The following is a 23,935-nucleotide window of genomic DNA, read 5'->3' on the forward strand; positions in this document are numbered from 1 at the left end:
TCCCCGCCCAGGCGGCGAGCGCTGCTAGGTGCTAAAGGATCCAACCAGCCGAGCGCACCAGGCAGGTTCCGCGCTGAGCGAGCGCGCGGAAGGACGCGCGGCGAGAGCGAGTCCCGGCGGGAGCCGTGGCGCGGGCGCGGCGCTGCGCTCAAGAGGCATCCGCGGCGGCGGCGAAGCAGAGCAGGGCGCGGGATGGCCCACGGGCCGGCGCGCCCTTCTGCTCCGCCTAGAGCACTGCCCGCAGCCGGGGATGCCAAGGTCACCACCCCTCTAGCGGCTCGATTCCCACGCGTCGGTCTCCGGATGCTCAAGCTGACTGAGGTTTAGCCACCCCACTCTCGGACGCCCGGGGCGGCGGCAGGCAGCCGCACCCGAGGGCACCTGAGCCTGCGCTGGCCAAGTTTGGAACAGATGCCCCCAGCTCGGGATACAGCCTCCGAGAAAAGACCGACCCGGCCGGATTCTGAGGTGCGCGGCTGGGACCCGGGAGAACGGGTCTCAGAGGAGGGAAACGGGTAAAGGAAAAGATCCTCTTTCGCCCCTCGCTTCCCTGCCCGCGACACTTCGACTCCCACATCCGGATCAGCGCAAGTCTTTTGCGCCCCCGGGGTGGGAGGGAGACCGGCCCTCTGGCGTTTGAGCAATCGCAGAAAGTTTCAGCCAGTTAAGAGGTTTGGGAAGGATGTTGCAAGCAGAGGCCTGGGGGCGTCGGGTAGCAGCGGGCAAAAGAAGCGCTGTGAGTAAGACTCGGAGGAGGCGGCCGCCCAGCGGGCAGACCGGGGCGGCCCCGCTTGGGCCGGTCCCAGGAAAGGCTGGCTTCGGAATTCCTAGCCTCCGGGAAAGCTGTTGGGGAAACGCTGGCCAAAAGAGCTCGGGGCGGGGTGGCGGCGGCGGTGGGCATAGAGGGTCTGTGACTCAGGCCTCAGCTCATTAGGGAAAGAGCTGTGTGTCAGTCGTGTCCAACTCTGCGACCCTGTGGGGTGTTGTCCGCCAGGCTCCTCCGTCCATGTGATTTTCCAGGCAAGAATACTGGAATGGATTGCCATGTCCTTCTCCAGGGGATCTTCCTGACCCAGGGTTCAAACCCAGATCTCCTGCATTGCAGGCAGACTCTTTACCGTCTGAGCTACCAAGGAAGCCTTAGGGAAAGAGCTACAAATGAATAATTCGCCTTTGATATTGCTGCCCTGAAGCTGTAACTTAAGATCAGCAGCATCTAGGCAGAAGTACACACAGTGAAGGTGGTCCATCTCCCTTGCTGTCACCCACCTGCATTTCTGCACAGGTGGTAGCCTTCCATGGGTCACGGATATGTGTGGTTTGCTGTTATTTGAGCTAAATCACATGGTTTTAGCTCGAATTCAGAACTTATTCAGAGAAGCCCATGGGGCGTCACTGTGCTTGCGGCTCCACCCTGCACCCTTCCAAAATTTGGGGAAGATGATTTTTGTCTGCCTGACAAACAGACATAGCTCCCAAAGGAATAATCTACACGTTTGGGGCAAAGTTCATCAGAGGAAAAAGCAAAAAGTTTAGAAGGTCACTTAGTTATTAGAATAGACTATCATACTTTTAAAAACTCTTTTGGGTTTAAATCTAGTCTTGTTAAGTGACTTGGTAAATCTGAAGTTTAAGGGTGTCAGTGAAGTGTCAGGAGGAGATTTAAGAGATGCTCATTGGCAGAGTAGACACAGAAGTTAACCAAGAGGTCTCAGTTCTGGTAGCTTCTTTACCTTGAAAATGAGATGTGGAACCCAAGGCAGATGTGTGCTGTTTTCAGCATGATGCAACCTGGCTCCTGATAGGCTGGATAAATCTGATTCCCACCATAGGGTGCTGGGATGCCAGATGAGCAGTTTTCCAGGGCTCATGATTTCTCTGTCTTTATGCTACAGATCTCTGGACTGCAAGCCTAAACTCTTGAGACGGAGATGACTTGAGTGGCCAGCTCTTATCTCCACAACGATGTCCACGAACAATTCTATACAGCCAGTGTCTCCTGCATCTGAGCTCCTTTCAAATACAACTTGCCAACTGGAAGAAGACCTTTCAATATCTTTTTCAATAATCTTCATGACAGTGGGAATCTTATCGAACAGCCTTGCCATTGCTATTCTCATGAAGGCATACCAGAGATTTAGACAGAAGTACAAGTCATCGTTTTTGCTCTTGGCTAGTGCTCTAGTAATCACAGATTTCTTTGGGCACCTCATCAATGGAACTATAGCGGTCTTTGTGTATGCTTCTGATAAAGACTGGATCTACTTTGACAAGTCAAATATCCTTTGCAGTATTTTTGGTATCTGCATGGTGTTCTCTGGTCTGTGCCCACTTTTTCTAGGCAGTTTGATGGCCATTGAGCGATGCATTGGAGTCACCAAACCAATATTTCACTCTACAAAAATTACAACCAAGCATGTTAAAATGATGTTGAGTGGGGTGTGCTTCTTTGCTGTTTTTGTGGCTTTGCTGCCCATCCTTGGGCATCGTGACTATAAAATTCAAGCTTCAAGGACCTGGTGTTTCTACAAAACAGATCAAATCAAAGACTGGGAAGATAGGTTTTATCTTTTACTTTTTGCTTTTCTGGGGCTCCTAGCCCTGGGTGTTTCATTTGTTTGCAATGCCATCACAGGAATTTCACTTTTGAAAGTTAAATTTAGAAGTCAGCAGCACAGACAAGGCAGGTCTCATCACTTTGAAATGGTCATCCAGCTTCTGGGTATAATGTGTGTTTCCTGCATTTGTTGGAGTCCATTTCTGGTAAGGATCTATGGTTTTGACAATTTTTTGTTGTTGTTGCTTTTTTCAGTTAATCCATATTCAATACAAGGTTTTTTGTCTTTTTCAAAGATGTTAGTCTTGATGGGCAATGCTGTTTCATCTTTTGAGTGCTGGAATTTACTCCTATTCAGAATTTGCTTTAGTTCTCAGCTCTGGTTTAGGATTAAGCTAACTATGACACAGATGGTTATTTTCCCACAAGCCTGGAAAGAAAAGAAATATCTCACTAAACAATTCTAACCATAGTGTTAAATATTGCAGTGTGGTATAAAGTAATTTTCACAGAAATGACAGTCTTAATATACTGAATATGATTAGTTTCTAAAATGTGAAAAAATAACTATAAGTAATATTGGAATGAACTCCAATAAGTCTTGATAGAAAGTCACGTGGGCTTGTAATTTATAGACTGGCTTCTTCTCAACACACAATGACCAGGTTTCAGTTTGCAAAGGGAAGTGATGAGTTGAGATAGTTGGATAGTGCAGGTGACGTCAATGGGTAGATCAGGCAAGGAAGGGTAGATCAGGTAAGGAAGGGTAGATCAGGTAAAGAAATCTCTAGTTCATTAACCCAGGATGATAGTAATGCTGGGAGGGATATGAGAGCCAAGGAATCTTCTCTTATCATTTCATTTCCTCTATTTCCAGCGTCTATATTTAACATCTTGGTATTTTTATTTGGAAATGAAGGCTAAGGGTAAAGAATTAGCAACAAACATAAATCATTTATATGACTTTCTAAATAGAAGACAAAAAATACTTGTGATTGATAAGTATGGCCATAACTTTGTCCAGCAGTTTATGATAGAAAAGGTGATAACATACAATGAAAGAGAAAACATCCTTGTGTATGTAGCTACTGATGGCAGTGAAGATTATTTCCATTCCTTTTTCTGTTTACCAAGTGGGAAACAGATTAGTATTCAAAGGTAGTAATACAGGTGATACTCAGGTAGAGGTAAGGCAAAAGAGTTAAGACAAAGGTAGCCATAACACAAAGGTCATAGTCAAACCTTGCATAGTGATATGCAAGTGCTTGTTCTTGTTTGTTTTAATGCAGTTCTTCTACGCCCCTGTGGGTTCATTGTCTAAGAATTGCTGCCAGTAGAGCTTTAATAAACAATCCTGATGGTTCTGGTGAACAGAAGTCTTGAGAGTTGCTGCTGCAGATAGATCCTATGGTAGTCAATTTTATTCTGCAAAAGGATTTCTTGCTTTTAAAATATTTCTTTATTTCTATACCTCTTATTTCCTTACAATTTGAATTTAGCTACTGGAATTGTATCATTTAAGTATTTTTTACACAGTATTCCAGAGTTGATCCGAGGTGCCCAATCTAGTGGAGGATAGACTACATCTGTCAATGGCAAGTCAACATGTTGAAGCTTGCTTATTGTCAATTTAGGAGGCCTTAGGTGAACCCAACTTGGGGTTTCATCTGAGCTCATAGTTTAGTTGTTTGAACGTGAATAGCTGAGAAAAGTCTGTCAACATTTGGAATCACTTCAGTGTTCATTCTTGGAGAGTTTAATTTATGCTACTTGACAAAGGGAATTCCCTTAGAATAATTCTCCTTTTCTTTTAAACTTTGAAATAGAGTAGCTTTTTAAAATAAAAAGTGAGTCTGAGTAAAAATGACTAATTTGAGAGTTGGAAAGGGAATGCTAAGAGAAGGAGAAAAGAGGTAGCTGAAAATATTTAAAGAAAATGTAAAAGTGAAGCTCTGGAGAAAGCCTGAAAACCATGAAGTAGTGAACTTAAGGAGACACAGGTAACCCTGGACAACTGGGCTAATCACTGGTGTTTTGGTTCTTGCTTTTTTTTTTCAAGTCACCTTTAAAATTCTACTTAGTTTTGGCTTTTGACTTTGAAAAATAGGAGTTTTAGGTTAACTACTGTCAGGCAATAGAAGGTAACAAAGTTTCATCCTCACCAGGAATATTTTGAATATATGTTTTTCTCTAATTTCTTTTCCTGAAGTTTTTTTTTTTTTTTTTTTTTTTTTTGCTGCTAAAATAGATATTACAATTTAGTTAATATCTTGCATATATATCCTAGTGGAAATATAATTTTATTTTTATGAAACATTTTCTGAGGTCTGTGTTTTATTTAACTGTGAATTATTGCTACACTTATGACCCCAATGCATCAATACTTCTAAAATGCTTTTTAGTGTGGAAAGTTGTTTCTGCATCAGATGGGTGGTAGGGCTATCACAGATACTCCAGGCTGAATTGATGTTTTAAGTTGTTTCAAGCATTCTTTGCATTCCTAGTTTCTTTCTCTTGTGAAGTCTTGGGTCTTCATGGCAAGTTTTGGCTAAAGGATTTATAACTTGTGACTTACAACAAGTGCCTTACGTGTTTTGTTAAGGCCCTCAGACAGTTCTAAATGGAACCTGAGTGAAAAATCCAGGCTTGGGAATGCCAAAGTAATACCCAACACTGATTTCCCTATTGAACCATTTTTCCTTTATCCTCTGAATGCCCAGGAGGAACAGCATAGGTGTTAATGACCAAGCCATCATTCTGCACCCTACATATTAGAAGCTTCTGAATGTTTAAAACATATCTCTGAAACTCAGCTTCTGAATTCTCACAGATGCACTATAATTGTGACATCTTCCAGGTCAATGCCCTACTCTACACTGTGCCTTCTCTCATCCTGATAAGGATGAAATGTTGAATTTGTCATTTGAATGAACATCTGCAGACAATCTTTGACCTGTGTTCACTGTCATTTTTCAAGCCTCAAACTGGAATAAGGGTACAGGTGCATGCATAAACTGAAAGGAGGAAGTGAGTAATGCAGGTGTTGATGTCTGGGATTGGCAGGATTTACTGCATCAAAACTTATCAATAGTTTTGGCATAATTTCTAAAACTTTTAAAACTTGTGGCTGATGAAAAAGGGGATACTGTATTAATTTTGATGATTGAGTTTAATACAAAGGTAAGATGATCATGATGTTTGTTAGAAATCTCTTTTAATAGATTTTCTTGAGTAGTTGTAGGTTTACAGAAAAATGAGTAGAAAGCACAGAATTTACATACCTCCTCATGTCTCCATCCATTCACACCCAGTAATCCTTATTATAAACATCTTGCATTGATGTAGTTCATTTGTTACAATTGATGAGCCAATATGGGTACATTATGATTGACTAAAGTCTAGTTTATATCAGGGTTCTCCACGTGCTGTACAGTGTGTGGGTTTTAACAAATGTGTATTGATATGTATCCACCATCATAGTATCATACAGAATAGTTTCACTGCCCTAAAATTCCCCTATTTTTTTCCCCCACAAAAGGAGGGATATATGTGTATGTGTGTGTCTGTATATGTTTATTTTCAGGAATTGTTACTTAGAAACATAATCATAATGTTAACTTCAAGTATAACTTGTTAATGTCTGTAAAAATTTTCAATATCTGAATTTTATAGTTTTAAACATTGTTAATTCATATAAATTCATTTAATTACGATCCCAACTGAAAAATGCAGGGAAATGCAATAGGTACTGACTGACTTACAATTCCATTTAGCAACAAGTTAATACAAAAATCTTTGAGAGTCAAATGGCCATTATAAAATTGTCTTGCATGCATCTTAGGTGAACCACTTTTTCCTAATAAATAAACCTTGAAGATATTTTTCTGATGTTTCTAGAGTGATATGGAAAAAGAAGACACCAGCACTTCTAAGTAACATTTCCTTAATATTCTTTACTTTTGTCTTTCTTCAGGTAGTGAGTCTTTTTAACATTCCATTTCTAGACTATGTAATCCTAAAAAGAACTTATTATTCCTATACTCATTTCACTAGTTTGGCAGAGCAATAAATACTTGTTGACTGGTTGACTGTAACTTAAGTAGTATGAAGTCAAGAGATGGGAAATGATTTACCAGAATGTGGGTTCTGAGTTCTGTAGGTAAGTTAATTAGCAGATATTGAAACCAAATGGAATTTTTAATCTGTTCCGTAAGTCAGCAACTGTCGAGTTATGACATAGTTCAACTTTAGCAGTCTTTTACTGCAAGGATCATTTTGAATTGGGAAGTATATGAAGAGCAAAATGATAACTTATATAGGTGAGTTTACCCAAGAAGTGTGTTTTCCTTCATACATAGAGTTTGATTTTAATTTTTCTAAGGTTTTTACTCTTCTGCTAGTATTTCTAGTCATGTAGTTAAACATTTGGTCACTAAGATGTTTGTCAGATATAAATCAAATAACTGAATGGTTAATTGAATTCTACTGAATTGCTAAAGGTATTGGCGTCATAAAGACCAGCTCTTACAGGGCCAGTGGCAAATGGTGGAACAACACAACAGAATAGAACATTTTGACTATTAGTAAAGATTGCTTTCTTGGAGAGGCTGGTCCTCATTATCATATGTAAAAACTGTATAATGACAATCTGTGTATGTGTCCTGTCCACCTGGCTCTACACCAAAAGGATGGTGAATGGATGTACATTTACATATTTCAAATGAAATGTGGGAATGTATAAATATATGTATATATAATATGTACCTGTTTGAATTATTTCCCAAACTAAAAAATATAATTAACCAATCCATCATTGGATCTCACTGTACCAAATAAAGGACTTTGAATGAGTTTCATTTTAAAATTAAAAACAAACTGGATTGTTTTATAGCTTTATGTCAGATCTTTTTGGCTATTCTTGCATTGCTACTAATTTAGAGGTGATATTGTTGATAATTGTTTTAGCTGGTTTCCCTTGTGAAGTGGGAGTGCTCCCTGGTTTAGAAGGTGGAAGCTGCAATGATGATGTTTGGAGAAAGGACTGATAATACTTGGGTTCTACTTTTATGAAATTCTTTTAAAATTATTCATTTATTATTTTTGACTGCATTGATCTTTGTTGCCACACGCAAGCTTTCTCTAGAGGTGGTGGGCAGGAGCTACTCTCTAGTTGCAGTGTGTGGACTTCTCGTGGTGGCTTCTCTTGTTGCAGAGCATGGGCTCCAGAGCGCAGGCTCGGTTCTTGTCACTCACAGGCTTAGTTGCCTCTCAGCATGTGGAATCTTCCAGGACCAGGGATCTAACCCACATCCCCTGCACTGGTGGGTGGATTCTTAACCGCTGGACCACCAGGGAAACCCCACTTTTATGAAATTCTTTAACAACTCAGACACATGCAACTCAAAATTCATATCCAGAAGATAAGGCACATTTTAGAATTAGTTAAATATAGTTTCTATGATGGGTATTCAGGCTGCTCTTGTGTTTGGGTGGACATGAGGTATGTGGTGTGAGGTCAGTGACGGGAGCTGGCAGAGGAGCAGTTCCAGGAGATTTGGGAACACATCCTGAGCCTGAAGCCTTGATGTTCTCTTGCCTGGAGTACTCTCCTCCTGACATCCATGTGGCTCTTCCCTGACTTCTGTCTTAAATATCATGTAGTCTAACCTGGCTGTCTTAGAAAGTAACCCTTCTCTTCTCAATTCCATTCCTCCGCTTTATTTTCTTTCATAGCATTTAGCAGTATCAGATAACATGGGATACACTTATCTGCTTATTTGGTTGTTGTTTGGCTTCTGCCTCTAGCATGTAAGCTCCCTGAAGGAAGGAACCTTGTTTATTGCTGTGTCCTCAATTCTAAAACCAATGGCTGGCACAGAGTTGGGCCCAATAAGTATTTTCTAAATGAATTTAATGTAAACGAGGGCTCAGTGGGTAGTGGTTCTCATTTCCACTTTGGACTCAGTCTGCTGATGGGGTCAGGACTTGATTGGTTGGCCTTGGGAATACTTCAAAACTGTGGATTAAGATTTGGATTGGAGAGGTCCGAGAGATGAAAGCGTGTTCAGAGGTTTCCCAGGAGTATTAGAATTGGCATCCTGGAGAATCCTGAACATTATACAATTTGAGTCTGGTGCTAGGATTTAGGAATTTCGTCAGTAATCTGGAAGAAGTTCATAGATAAACTGGGATTGATATTATCTTATTACATTGTTTACATGTTAGTTTCCTCTGTTAGTCTCAATGGTTCTTGGCGTTTAAGAGCCATTTGCTGGTTTATATTTTAGTTTCTACAAGAAGTAGGTCATAAACAATGTTTATTGAATGAATGAATGAAAAGGAACCAGGTATCAAATGTGAATTATCAAAGGCAAAGGGAAAAAGCTGGGTGATACAACTTCTTCAACGTTGTTTTTGCCCCGTTATTATCTTTAACACTGCCTTTTTCTCTATATGCACAATTTTTTTTCTCCAAAATGTATTTTTTATTGGTGTTTTATCTTTGAGGGGATTATTTCAGGACACAGAAAGAGAAAATGTCTTTGAGTAAGACCTACAGACACTGGTTGTACATTGTCATAAATAAAAGCTCCATAGTAAATGTTGACATTTGTCTAAAAAATGAGTTTGCTTACTTCAAGCCTTTGCTAGCTGACTGAGTGAATATATGGCTCAATTTGTATTGCTAATCAGACTGAAAGACTGAGTAGGTCTTATATTCACAGGGGATTAATTCTCAGAAAACTCCAACAGCCTTGCTTAGTAGACACTGGTGTCCCCCTTGGATCCCCTATGGGGTGAGTTTTCCTCTCAGGGAAATTACCCTCAGCCAAAGGGAGCTGCCTTGCCCGTGGCTGTGCCCCCTCTCTTTGGTCATTCTGTATACAGTGACCTCAGAAAACTTCAACAGCCTTGCTTAGTAGACACTGGTGTCCCCCTTGGATCCCCTATGGGGTGAGTTTTCCCCTCAGGGAAATTACCCTCAGCCAAAGGGAGCTGCCTTGCCCGTGGTTGTGCCCCCCTCTCTTTGGTCATTCTGTGTACAGTGACAGGTGGGTGTGGGGACCTAAAGCACACCCTTGCCTCCTGTGGGACATTTCTGAAGGGTCCTATGCACTTTAGAGCTTGTAACTGCATCCCAGCTCTGTGCCGCCTTCTGCCAAATCCTGCTTTCCTCATTGCCTCACACCCTTCAGAAGAATTTCTGCATGCAGATCACTGTCTCAAAGTCTGTTTCCCACAGAATCTGGCTTAGGACCTTCTTCTAGAAGTCTGTTTATTTACATGTTATCTCAACATAAAGTATATTACACATAGGTTTACAGTGTGATTTGGTAAATCTATTGAGCTGTCTATAGGCCTTTGGAATCGAACTCATATTTGAGTATAACATCTCCCTTCATGGAAATGAATGGTATAAAATTGGACCAGCAAAAGTCAATCTAATTTAAAAAAGACACTGCTGGACTGAGAATTTACACAAAAGTCTGTTGATTTAGTTGTGCATGGTGGTCTGTAATACTTTGGTATTTTAAGTTTATTTACTTTTGCCAAAGTATGATTTCCTGTTTTTTAAGGAGAAAGACACAAAATGCCCAGAGATCTCATAGACATTGAGACAGCATTTACAAAACATTACTTGAATGCTTCAAGTGTAAATGAATCAGACACATGTGGATTAAATTTATACCATCATGGATCTGAAAGTCTTCTGCCTTAATGTGCTTTGGAGTTTTAAGTTAAGCCCAAAAACATTTGAAGCACTGTTCAAGATGTTGATGTGCCCTGAATCTCTTTGGATTGCCAGTTCTAACTTTATTTGCTTAGTCTTATCCTTACAGGAGGTGTATAAAATGCATTTCATTTATATTTGCTTTGGAAGACATTCATAGCCATATCAGACTTTACCTGGTCCATCAATGCCATTTAACTGTATTCAGAGAGAATTTCCTTCAATAGGAGAAATTTGCCTTTTGATATTTGCGAATATTACCTTTCAAAGTTTGGGTAAATTTGTCAGTGCTAGGTGTCAGGATGATGATGCCACAGAGGAGTTGGTACAGTTGTGGCTTTATCCAGACAGGGAGGTGGTTTTTCTCACTCCCCAAATTAAATTCAGACAGTGAAATGCCAAAGTGAAGTGTGGCTTGGTGTGATGGCAGGGGAGACAGAGACAATTGGATTATGTAAAAGGAATCATTTTAGATTTTAGTCAGTCAGTTCAGTTCAGTCGCTCAGTTGTGTCTGACTCTTTGTGACCCCATGGACTGCAGCATGCCAGGCTTGCCTGTCCATCTCCCAGAACTTGTGCAAACCATCAAGTTGGTGATGCCATCCAACCGTCTCATCTTCTGTCATCCCCTTCTCCTCCTGCCCTCAATCTTCCCCAGTATCAAGGTCTTTTCCAATGAGTCAGTTCTTCCCATCAGGTGGCCAGAGTATTAGAATTTCAGCTTCAGCATCAGTCCTTCCCGTGATTATTCAGGACTGATTTCCTTTAGGATTGAGTGGTTGGATCTCCTTGCAGTCCAAGGGACTCTCAAGAGTCTTCTCCTACACCACAGTTCAAAATCATCAATTCTTCAGTGCTCAGCTTTCTTTATAGTCCAGCTCTCACATCCATGCATGACTACTGGAAGAGCCATAGCTTTGACCAGACAGACCTTTGTTGGCAAAGTGATGTCTCTGCTTTTTAATATGCTATCTAGGTTGGTTATAGCTTTTCTTCTAAAGAACAAGCATCTTTTAATTTCATGGCTGCAGTCACCATCTGCAGTGATTTTGGAGCCCCAAAATAAAGTCTCTCATTGTTTCCATTGTTTTCCCATCTATTTGCCATGAGGTGATGGGACCAGATGCCACGATCTTAGTTTTCTGAATGTTGAGTTTTAAGCCAGCTTTTTCACTCTCCTCTTTCACTTTCATCAGGAGGCTCTTTAGTTGTTCTTCGCTTTCTGCCATAAGGGCTGTGTCATCTGCATATCTGAGGTTATTGATATGTCTCTCGGCAACCTTGATTCCAGCTTGTGCTTTGTCCAGCCTGGCATTTCACATGATGTACTCTGAATATAAGTTAAATGAGCAAGGTGACGATGTACAGCCTTGATGTACTCCTTTCCCAGTTTGGAACCAGTCTGTTGTTCCATGGTTTTAGATTTTGGTGCATAATCCCCAGTCAAACCTTCCTTTTAGAATACTCTAGTTACTTAAGCATAGGCCAGGTCCCAACCCTACCATCTCTTAGCTGTGACCTGTAGTTACTCTAAGACAATTTTGTACATCTGTGAACTGATTATGATAATAGTACTTATTGACAAGTACTATCAGGTATGATCTGCCCTATTTACAATCTCATAACATGGTGATTGGTACATAGTGTGCTCAACACAATCCCCAAATCCTCAAAAATCTTTTGCTGTCATTAGCACCCCCCATCTCAGTTAGAAATAATCATCTGTGTTTAGTTCAGATGTTTTCCATTTTTCCTCTGTTGAGAAGATTTGGTTACATTAGAAAGGAACAGAGGGAGTTCATAGTTAACAGAGAACGTTCCTGGACGATTTAGCCAGATTATTCTGCCTCATTTCACTGCCGTACCAGAAGTAAAGATGTTTCGTGCTAATCTTTCCCATCTTATTTGAATTCAAATTTTTATTATTATAGTATAACTTATTAGATATTAACTTATGCATTATTGATCAGTGCTAAAATTAGCAAAAAATTATTGAGCCTGTTACATATAAGGCACTTCTCTTGGGGCTGTGACTGATTCCAGGAGGTAAAAGATTAAGCTCTTTACTTGAAGAACTTATAACTTAGTTGGAGTAAAAGATACACCCTAAAAATTAAAATACTAGGTCTTGGAGAGTCATCATGTAATGGTTAAGAGTCTGGGTTCAAGTCCTATTTCTTCCACTTTCTATGTGTCCTTAACCATTCTGTGCCTCAGTTTCTTCATATGTAAAATAGGTACAGTAATAGTATCACTTCATTGAGTTGTTTTTGAGGACTAAATAAATTAATATATGTAAATTAAAATAATTGCACTTTCCTGGTGACTCCACGGTAAAATAATCCTCCTGCAAAGCAAGTGACATGGGTCCATGGGTTCAGAACCTGGGTTGGGAAGATCCTCTGGAGAAGGAAATGGCAACCCACTCCACTATGCTTCCCTGGTAAATACCATGGATAGAAGAGCCTGCTGGGTTACAGTCCATGGGGTCGCAAGAGTTGGACACGGCTTATCGACTAAACCACCACCAAGTTAATATAGTGCCTGGCAGAGTAAATAACCATTTGCTTCAGTTACTATGCTGTTATCATTATGGTTGCTGTTACTGTTAAATATTAATGCTGCCGACCAGTAAAAGCCAACAAAAGATCATTTGTCAACAAGATGATCAAAGGCACTTTTTAATTAGTTGTTAAATGAATAAGGGTGCTATAGCAGGAAGCTGTTACCCTCAAATTGGTGGTCCACAAGGAATTATTTGTTTACTTATTTGACAAATGTTTATTGAGCGCTACCAGGTGCCAGGCAGTATTCTAAATGCAGAATAACAATCTCTGTGATCTAATTGGTAATGATATCTATGGCCTTAATTGATAGTATTTATAGAAAAGGAAAATGGAGGACATATATAGAAGTTGAGATATGGAGATATTTGATTATACTTTATGTTAGAATAAAATAGCAGATACAATAGCAGGTGCAGTCAAGTTTGGACCCCCTAACTATCCCTCTGCTGTATTTAAAATGGATAACCAAATAAATGCTTTTGCTTGAAAAAAAAAAAAAAACTATGGCAAAAAGAATAGCAGGTATTCTGTTATGAATGTAGTGGATGAGATTGTTTTGGTAACTTATACCTATAGCATATCATTTACAAAGAAAATTACTGGAAAAAATGTGATCCAAAGTCAAGTGATATAAATTGTAATATAAAACAGGAAAGAGATAATAATGTATATAATTACTAGAGATATAAAAGTGTACAAATAAGAAACTCTTTAGTATTTGGAACAGGCTTAAACAAGATTAGAGTACAGCAGTTTACTGTACTGAACAAGATTAGAGTACAGATTAGAGTACAGCAGTAATAAATTAATATTAAAAGCTAGATGATTTTTCAAGTAAAATATGTCTAGCAGAAAAATTGAATCAGATAATAAAAATTTAATAATTCAAATTAGTATTTTTTAGATTATCTTTTGATAAGGAAAGTGACTCAGGTTATAGAAGAGAAATGTTGGTGAAAGCATTACAAAAGCAATTAACTCTTTCTAAGAAGTTAGGTTAAGAAAGTGTTAGCAGGGACTTAAAGAAAAACAAATTGCTGTGAACATTAATAAATATGAATGAAGGAAATTAAATCATTTATGCTTCAATCTACTTGTTAACTTATTCACTGATTTATTCTTTCAGCAGCTTTTTGTTGAGCAAAGGCTGGTTATCTCTCTAGGTGAAGAGTAAAGCATGGAGATAAAGACATGACCTGGGAAAATATTCCTGAGCCAAATTCTAGAAATCATACTTTCTAGCTTCTTCAGTTTATCTATGAGCTTTGTACTTGCTCCTCCAATCTCTCCTATGTATATCCTCCTTTTCCTTCTTTTTCTTGGTTTAATAGACATAAAAATAACTATTTGTATTTTTCTGGCCTTGCCTGGGAGCACGGCAGAGGGTTAATTGCTTTAGCAATAGTGGAGGAGCCTCTGGGCCCAAAGGTGCATTAGTATTAAATAGCAGCAGCTGGTAAAGAATCCTCCTGCAATGAGGGAGACCTGGGTTTGATCCCTGGGTTGGGAAGATCCCCTGGAGAAGGGAAAGGTTACCCACTCGAGTATTCTGGCCTGGAGACTTCCATGGACTGTACAGTCCATGGGGTCACAAGAGTCGGACATGACTGAGTGACTTTCACTTCAAGCAGCAGCAACAGTAATTGTTATTGTTATTACTGTGGTTGCGTCTTTCCTTATTTTGCTTCCTGCATTTATGTTCATGACGGAGGACCAGAAAACAAGGAAAATAAAAACCACATGAATGACAGAGAGACAGAATACGGGCTGGGGAGAGGAGCAGGGAAGAGGCAGTGAAGGCAGCAGAAAACTGGCTTATATGGGTGTGAGGGTGGAGAGGTGCTCTCCTGTCCTAGGAACTCTGCAGGAAAGAAAAGACCTCCCTTTATTTCCATGGGCATCTTCTCCTTATTGAGGAATATTGACTTATATTCCCTCAAGCTATTCTAAAAAGGGCAAGGTTTTCCTCAACCATAAAATTTGATTGTAAGAAAGTAAAGTACAAATTAAAATTTAAAAACATCATTCAAATCTCATTACCCAGAGATAAACACCGTTAGCATACTGGGTGCATCCTTTTACTCATCAGAAACAGAATACATACTAGTTAAGTTCCTTGATTAACAGAGTGAGCTTTTTTCTTAGGTTATTGGGCATTATCTCCTTTCTTTTGTGAAGGTATGGTTATCTGTAAATGATTTTCAAGAAGTCTTTGGATGACAAAGATTAGATAATGCTGATATGTAAAAATATTTATAAAATCAGTTGTTACAAAAGCAGTTGTTTTTCCATGTTCATTGCTAGCTTTTTAATTTAGTATTTTCATTATAAGTAGTGAATGAGTCAATAAGTTTTTTATAGTTACTGCTTTCTGTTTCATGTTAAGAAGTACTTTCTCGGGCTAAGATGATATTGGTATTCATTTCTCCTAGCACTTTTGCATTTTCATTTTTTTTTTCTTTTTTAAATACATTTAAAATTTATGTTGGTTTAATTTGCAAGTTAATAGCATGACATTTTTTTTTCATTTTGAATGGTTAGCTTGTTATCCCAAATCATTTATTAAATCATTTTTCTGCAACTGTTTTAAATTTTTACCTTTATTATATATGCAATTCTTAAATGTGTTTGAATCATTCTATATCCTTATTTCATCTTACTGACCTAACTTTAACTTTTCTTCACATTGTATTTACACTTCTGTTCAGTTTATCAATTATAGTATAAGAGTGTTTTCTTTCATGATCATAATCATGTTTTGAATAATAATTCTGTAGTTTCTTTGTAACAGTGCTTCACATCATTTTTACCCTAAGATTTTAAAATGTTTTCCTATCATAATAATACAATTTTTTGTTTTATTATTTTATTTTATTTTTCATATCATTATATAAGAAAGCACCGATCTTGATACATTTATTTTTCATTTTTACTGTGACAGTATTCATATAGTATAAAATTCACTATTTTGACTTTAAAAGATGCAATTCAGTGACATTTAGTACATTCACAGTACTCTGCAACCATTATCCCTGTCTTGTCCAGAAAATTTTAATTTCCCCCTTAAAAAAGACCCAATACCCATTAAGCAATCATTTTCCCATTTCCCATTCTTTGTGATCCCTGGCAACCACTACTCTCTCTTCTGTCTTTATGAATTTGCCTATTCTTGATAGTTTATGTAAACGGAAGCTTATACCTTTAGTATCTGGCTTATTTCACTTACCATAACTTTTTCACAGTTCTTCCATATAACGGTATGTATCAATACATTATTCCATTTTTGGCTGAATAATTTTCATTCAGATAAATGGATCACATTTTGTTTATCCGTTGATTAGTTGATGGACGTTTGGATTGTTTCCATTTTACGGTTGTTGGGAATAGAGCTGCTATGAACATTTGTGAACAAATTTTTGTTTGAACATTTATTTTCAGTTCTTTAGAGTTTATACTTAGGAGTGGAATTGCTAGGTCATATGGTAATTCTATGTTTAAGTTTTTGAGGAAACAGTAAACTCTTTTCCACATGGTGCACCATTTTACTTTCCTGTCAACAACATATGAGGGTTCCAGTATCTCCACATTTTTGCCAACACTTATGTTATTAAAACATTTTGTATTATGGCTGTCTAGTTGATATGGTAAGTCATTTCTAGTTTTGATTTGCATTTCCTTAAAGGCTAATGAAGGGCTTCCTGGGTAGCGCTATGCAGGAGACATGGGTTCAGTCTCATGGGAAGATCCCCTGGAGAAGGGAATGGCTACCTGCCTCAGCATTCTTGCTGGAGAATTCCATGGACAGAGGAGTCTGGTGGGCTACAGTCTATGGGGTCACAAAGAGTTGGACACAACTAAGTGACTAACACACACAAAGACTAATAATGTTGAACACATTATTCATGTGCATGGTGGTGTTTGTATATATTTTTGGAGAGGTCTTTCATGCATGTTTTTGTGTTTATAAAAGTTTTATTGGTCCATAATTTTCATTTGTTTTATTCTTTTGCTTTTAATACTAGAATTATGTTAGTTTTCAACAAGAGTAGGAAAAATTTTTTCTGTGTTCTGGAATAATTGAAATAACTTGGATGTTAGCTGTTTTGTGATGATATGGAATCATTTCAGTATTATTTTCATAAAGTTTTAGTTTTTTCTGTCTATTGGTTTGAGGTTCATACTTTTTTTGATCCAATATTGGTACATTTTAGTATAATTTAATCAATTTTTGAGAGTATAAATTTAGTAGCAAATTTTTATACTGAGAATTTGCTTATTAAGATTCTTCTCTACTAATATATATATTATATATATACAAATGTGGATATATGCATTTATATATATGTTTATTTTATGAATATTTTTTTGAAATGTGAAATTTTTCTTTTTAAGTTAGTCTTCCCAGAGGATTATTTAATAGTTTAAAAGTGTCTTATATCAATTTATAAATCTTACTGTTTTCAAGTTACTTAAGCTTTTATTATCAGATTTTATAAATATCCATGGGCATTTGAAAAGAATGCTATTTTCTAAGTTACAAATTTCAATATACAGCTATTATATCAAATTATTGTAGAATCTTATTTTCTTATTTCTCTTTCTAGTTGCTCTGTCAAGTAATATGTATGAGAACTTAGAATTTCATTATATTTATGTTTTGTTAGTTTGTATTTCTAATGGTTTTCACTGGATTTCAAAGATTTAGATTTCAGTGTAATGTCATCAGGGGTTAATTCATGTCTTTATATCTTTGTTTAAATTATTCCTTTTATAAATATAAAGCAATCTTCCCTCTCCCTTTAAAAACATTTTGCTTTAAATTATTTATCTTGTACTGAAGGTGAGCTTTATTAGTGCAATGATAGCAATAGACTTTTTGACTGTTTTGAATTTCGTTTGTGCATTTACTATTGGAATAGTCTAAGAATCTTTTCATGCCATTCTTATTAATGGAATATAGCATCATCATAACATTCAAACAGAATAAGAAGTTTTCTTTCTCTTCCTGTCATGCCTCCAATAACTCTTGGTTAGGTGCTAGAATTCTGATATTGAAAAAAATACAACATGGGGAGTAAATTTTTGTGTTTTCTGTGGTCCGTATTCTGGTGGATGCTTTAGTTCTGATAATTTGGGGAGTATGAAGTTAAATCAGAAGGGGAGCAGGTCAGTGAAGGGAAGAGCATGGCTAATTTCCAGTGTAGAAAGTAGGTCAGTTCTGCCTCATCCCACAAATTTGCTGCAGACTACAGTGGACCTTGGGTCTTTCCTGGAGGCTCAGATGGTAAAGAGTCAACCTGTCAACGTGGGACACCCAGATTTGATCCCTGGGTTGGGACGGTCCGCTGGAGAATGGAATAGCTACCTACTCCAGTATTCTTGCCTGGAGAATTCCATGTACAGAGGAACCTAGTGAGCTACAGTCCATGGAGTTGCAAAGAGTCGGACATGACTTAGCACTGAACAATGACAAGACAGTATGGTACTGACACAAAGACATAAATATAGATCAATGGAACAAAGTAGAAAGCCCAGAGATAAATCCATGCACCTATGGACAACTTATCTTTGACAAAGGAGGCAAGAATATACAATGGAGAAAAGACAGTCTCTTTAACAAGTGGTGCTGGGAAAACTAGTCAACCACTTGTAAAACAATGAAACTAGAACACTTGCTAATACCATACACAAAACAAACTCAAAATGGATTAAAGATCTAAATGTAAGACCAGAAACTATAAAACTCCTAGAGGAGAACATAGGCAAAACACTCTCCAACATAAATCACAGCAGGATCCTCTATGACCCACCTCCCAGAATATTGGAAATAAAAGCAAAAATAAACATATGGGACCTAATTAAAATTAAAAACTTCTGCACAACAAAGGAAACTATAAGCAAAGTGAAAAGACAACGTTCAGAATGGGAGAAAGTAATAGCAAATGAAGCAACTGACAAACAACTAATCTCAAAAATATACAAGCAACTTATGCAGCTCAATTCCAGAAAAATAAATGACCCAATCAAACAGTGGGCCAAAGAACTAAACAGACATTTCTCCAAAGAAGACATACGGATGGCTAACAAACACCTGAAAAGATGCTCAGCATCACTCATTATTAGAGAAATGCAAATCAAAACCACGATGAGGTACCATTTCACGCCAGTCAGAATGGCTGCGATCCAAAAGTCTACAAGCAATAAATGCTGGAGAGGGTGTGGAGAAAAGGGAACCCTGTTAACACTGTTGGTGGGAATGCAAACTAGTACAGCCGCTATGGAGAACAGTGTGGAGATTCCTTAAAAAATTGCAAATAGAACTGCCTTATGACCCAGCAATCCCACTGCTGGGCATACACACCGAGGAAACCAGAATTGAAAGAGACACGTGTACCCCAGTGTTCATCGCAGCACTGTTTATAATAGCCAGGACATGGAAACAACCTAGATGTCCATCAGCAGATGAATGGATAAGAAAGCTGTGGTACATATACACAATGGAGTATTACTCAGCCATTAAAAAGAATACATTTGAATCAGTTCTAATGAGGTGGATGAAACTGGAGCTTTTTATACAGAGTGAAGTAAGCCAGAAAGAAAAATACCAATACAGTATACTAACGCATATGTATTGAATTTAGAAAGATGGTAATGATCTCAACATTCAGAAAACTAAGATCATGGCATCTGGTCCCATCACTTCATGGGAAATAGGTGGGGAAACAGTGGAAACAGTGTCAGACTTTATTTTGGGGGGCTCCAAAATCAGATGGTGATTGCAGCCATGAAATTAAAGGACACTTATTCCTTGGAAGGAAAGTTATGACCAACCTAGCTAGCATATGCAAAAGCACTTTGCCAACAAAGGTCTGTCTACTCAAGGCTATGGTTTTTCCTATAGTCATGTATGGATGTGAGAGTTGGACTGTGAAGAAAGCTGGGCACCAAAGAATTGATGCTTTTGAACTGTGGTGTTGGAGAAGACTCTTGAGAGTCCCTTGGACTGCAAGGAGATCCAACCAGTCCATTCTAAAGAAGATCAGTCCTGGGTGTTCATTGGAAGGACTGATGCTAAATCTGAAACTCCAATACTTTGGCTACCTGATGCGAAGAGTTGTCTCATTGGAAAAGACTTTGATGCTGGGAGGGATTGGGGGCAGGAGGAGAAGGGGATGACAGAGGATGAGATGACTGGCATCACCGACTCGATGGACATGAGTTTTGAGTGAACTCTGGGAGTTGGTGTTGAACAGGGAGGCCTGGTGTGCTGCAATTCATGGGGTCGCAAAGAGTCAGACACGACTGAGCGACTCAACTGAACTGAACTGAGCGATAACCCTGTATGTGAGACAGCAAAAGGACACAGATGTATAGAACAGTCTTTTGGACTATGTGGGAGAGGGCAAGGGTGGGCTGATTTGGGAGAATGGCATTAAAACGTGTATATTATCATATGTGTAATGAATTGCCAGTCCAGGTTCGATGCATGAGACAGAGTGCTCAGGGATGACCCAGAGGGATGGGATGGGGAGGGAGTTGGGAGGGGTTTCAGGATGGGAAACACATGTACACCCATGGCAGATTCATGTCAGTGTGTGGCAAAACCAATACAATATTATAAAGTAATTATCCTCTAATTAAAAAAAAAAAGAAGAATTGCTGTTTTCAGTCAAAAACAAACAAAAAAACTAGGCAGTTTAAAATGCATGGCATTTGGAAGAGATCTTCGCCTTTTTAGTACATCTCTCTTGGTTCATAGCAGGCTGACCTGTGATTATGGATGCCAGAACTAAAAGCTCTCCTGAGTGGTAGAGAAGACAGCAGTCTGTCTAGGTGTAATTTCCATTGTGTGCTGTTGACCTTCTGATTGCCCGCTTTAGGTCTGTCTAAGATAAATGGTAGGAATGCAAAAGCTGCTCTGCTTTTTTCTGTGGCTTTATATTGATGTGGATTTCGTGGTTGATTTAGCAAGCCATTTTATATTTGGCTGCTAAGATGAATGAATAACCTGGTTTACCTGTGTCAGTGCCCTTGTCTTGAATATCTGCTTTGAGTATGAAATGATGTAAGCTTAACCATGGCGTTGGTGTCGCCTTTCTCTTGGACTTCTTGCTTTGTTTTACATAGCTGCTGAAAACTCAAATACACATCAGTTCAAATCGTCCAGAGATTATTTATATGCTACACAGGATAATGAGACAAGCAAACAAGCAATTAAAATTCATGCATCAAAGTGATTTCTGAAGGATGCCCTGTATATTCATGTCTTAAGCAAAGGAATAGAACCTAATGAGTCCAGAGGGGTTTCTTGGTCCAATGCCCCTCCCGCCTCCCCCACAGCCAAAACAGAAATATTTCAGTTTGAAGGATAAAGGTCTGTATTTTGGAATTAGCCTCATTTTTCCTGTCCATGAAGGCCACTGGGATCTGTGGGAAACAAGAGCCTTCTTTGCAGTGGGTAGAGGGAGAAGTTTGGTCTTAGGCCTCCTTGTTCAGAGACAGACCTAGCCCCAGCTTGAGGAGGGGAGGGAGAAATTAATGTGCTAGCATGACTTTAAGAACAGGTGAATATGTATCATTAGATAATGCTTTTATAATTAAAGTCAGGACCTTTTTCCAGGGGATCTTCCCTACCCAGGGATCAAACCCAGGTCTCCCACATTATAGGTGGGTTCTTTAATAGCTGAGCCACAAGGGAAGCCCAACAATACTGGAGTGGATAGCCTATCCCTTCTTCAGCAGATCTTCCTGACTGAGGAATCGAACCAGGTCTCCTGCATTGCAAGCAGGTTGTATACCAACTGAGGTATCAGTTCAGTTCAGTTCAGTTGCTCAGTCGTGTCTGACTCTTTGAGACCCCATGAATCGCAGCACGCCAGGCCTCCCTGTCCATCACCAACTCCTGGAGTTCACTCAGACTCACGTCCATTGAGTCAGTGATGCCATCCAGCCATTTCATCCTCTGTCGTCCCCTTCTCCTCCTGCCCCCAATCCCTCCCAGCATCAGAGTCTTTTCCAATGAGTCAGCTCTTCGCATGAGGTGGCCAAAGTACTGGAGTTTTAGCTTTAGCATCATTCCCTCCAAAGAAATCCCAGGGCTGATGTCCTTCAGAATGGACTGGTTGGATCTCCTTGCAGTCCAAGGGACTCTCAAGAGTCTTCTCCAACACCACAGTTCAAAAGCATCAATTCTTCAGCACTCAGCCTTCTTCACAGTCCAACTCTCACATCCATACATGACCACAGGAAAAACCATAGCCTTGACTAGACGGACCTTAGTCGGCAAAGTAATGTCTCTGCTTTTGAATATGCTGTCTAGGTTAGTCATAACTTTCCTTCCAAGGAGTAAGCGTCTTTTAATTTCATGGCGGCAGTCACCATCTGCAGTGATTCTGGAGCCCCCCAAAATAAAGTCTGACACTGTTTCCACTGTTTCCCCATCTATTTCCCATGAAGTGATGAGACCGGATGCCATGGTCTTTGTTTTCTGAATGTTGAGCTTTAAGCCAACTTTTTCACTCTCCTCTTTCACTTTCATCAAAAGGCTTTTTAGTTCCTCTTCACTCCCTGCCATAAGGGTGGTGTCATCTGCATATCTGAGGTTATTGATATTTCTCCCGGCAGTCTTGATTCCATCTTGTGTTTCTTCCAGTCCAACGTTTCTTATGATGTACTCTGCATAGAAGTTAAATAAGCAGGGTGACAATATACAGCCTTGACGCACTCCTTTTCCTATTTGGAACCAGTCTGTTGTTCCATGTCCAGTTCTAACTGTTGCTTCCTGACCTGCATACAGATTTCTCAAGAGGCAGGTCAGGTGCTCTGGTAGTCTCATCTCTCTCAGAATTTTCCACAGTTTATTGTGATCCACACAGTCAAAGGCTTTGGCAGGGAAGCCCCAAATCAGAACGCTCATATACAAATGTTGATTAAGTAATGTAATTTTCCTTCCAAAATTTATTAAAGAAAATCTAAATTTCATAACTAAAATGTCCAAATTGCATGGTTTAGCATGAAGTATAATCAAATGTATGTGTGGCTGTTGGCTAAAGATCATCTTTCTAGGAGAATATGTTGTTATAACATGCTATACTGATGCAAATCTGATTTTCTTTTTATTAGAGAATTACAGTTCTGGAAGTCTTGATTTGTTTTTTATATCTGTAATAATTTTCTTCATGACCTACTCTATTATAGTCCATATTTATCTCTCTTTCTATGGGGAAAGTATAGCATCAAATTTCTATATAGTTGTAAATTTGCACTACTTGTCTTGTGACTGTCTAATCTCGCAAACAAACAAGGAGCCCCTGATGACACAGTCAAGGCCGTATTTTTCTACTCTATTTATCCTGCAGTGCCTGGTACACTACTTACAGAGGTTCAAGGAAAATGCAGCTCATCTCTTAGAATCTTTTCATCACAAATGAAATTAGTGAATGAAACAGCATCCTTGTAATGATGGTTATTAAATTCATATGATGTCACCTAAGGATTTTATTTTTAAATGTTAGTTTTGAAGTGAAAGTGTTAGTCGCTCAGTCGTATCTGACTCTTTGTGACCCCATGGACTATCGACAGCCAGGCTCCTCTGTCTGTGTGATTTTCTAGGCAAGAATACTGGAGTAGGTTGCCATTTCCTTCTCCATGAAATATAACTGGAAACTGTAATCGCTGTGATCATTTTAAATGTAAAGTTTTTGCCTAGAGATTTTGTTTTGTAGTGTAAAAATTAATTAATTCAAACTCCTCATCTCTAGCTCCTGACGTATGCCAGACTATGCTCTTAGCACTTTACAAATGTTTGTTGCTGTTGTTGTGCAGGCAGTAAGTCCTGCCTGACTCTTTGCAACCCCGTGGACTGCAGCATGCCAGGCTCCTCTGTCCTCCACTATCTCTTAGAGTTTGCTCAGATATGTGATCATTGAGTTGGTGAAGCTATCTAACCATCTCATCCTTTGCTGCCCCCTTCTTTTGCTTTCAGTGTTTCCCAGAATCAGGGTCTTTTCCAGCAGTTGATTCTTTGCATCAGGTGGCCAAAGTATTGGGGCTTCAGCTTCAGTCCTTCCTATGAATATT

General features: G+C 39.0%; 1 protein-coding gene across 2 annotated transcripts in view; it reads left to right on the forward strand.

Annotated features, from left to right (window-relative positions):
* PTGFR (prostaglandin F receptor) overlaps window positions 355–23,935 on the forward strand; it is a 64,109-nt gene continuing 40,528 nt past the window's right edge. Inside the window, exons 1-2 of one of the 2 annotated variants that reach the window (XM_005678194.3) lie at window positions 355–468; window positions 1,896–2,763. In XM_005678194.3, the coding sequence (XP_005678251.1) occupies window positions 1,966–2,763 (798 nt within the window). In that variant the 5' untranslated portion in view covers window positions 355–468; window positions 1,896–1,965. Of the gene's footprint in view, window positions 516–1,895; window positions 2,764–23,935 lie in introns of both variants that reach the window. The other variant, XM_018045663.1, reaches the window with a different exon arrangement.

Source organism: Capra hircus, chromosome 3 (genome assembly GCF_001704415.2).
Source record: "Capra hircus breed San Clemente chromosome 3, ASM170441v1, whole genome shotgun sequence".
In the NCBI taxonomy this organism is placed as follows: Eukaryota; Metazoa; Chordata; class Mammalia; order Artiodactyla; family Bovidae; genus Capra; species Capra hircus.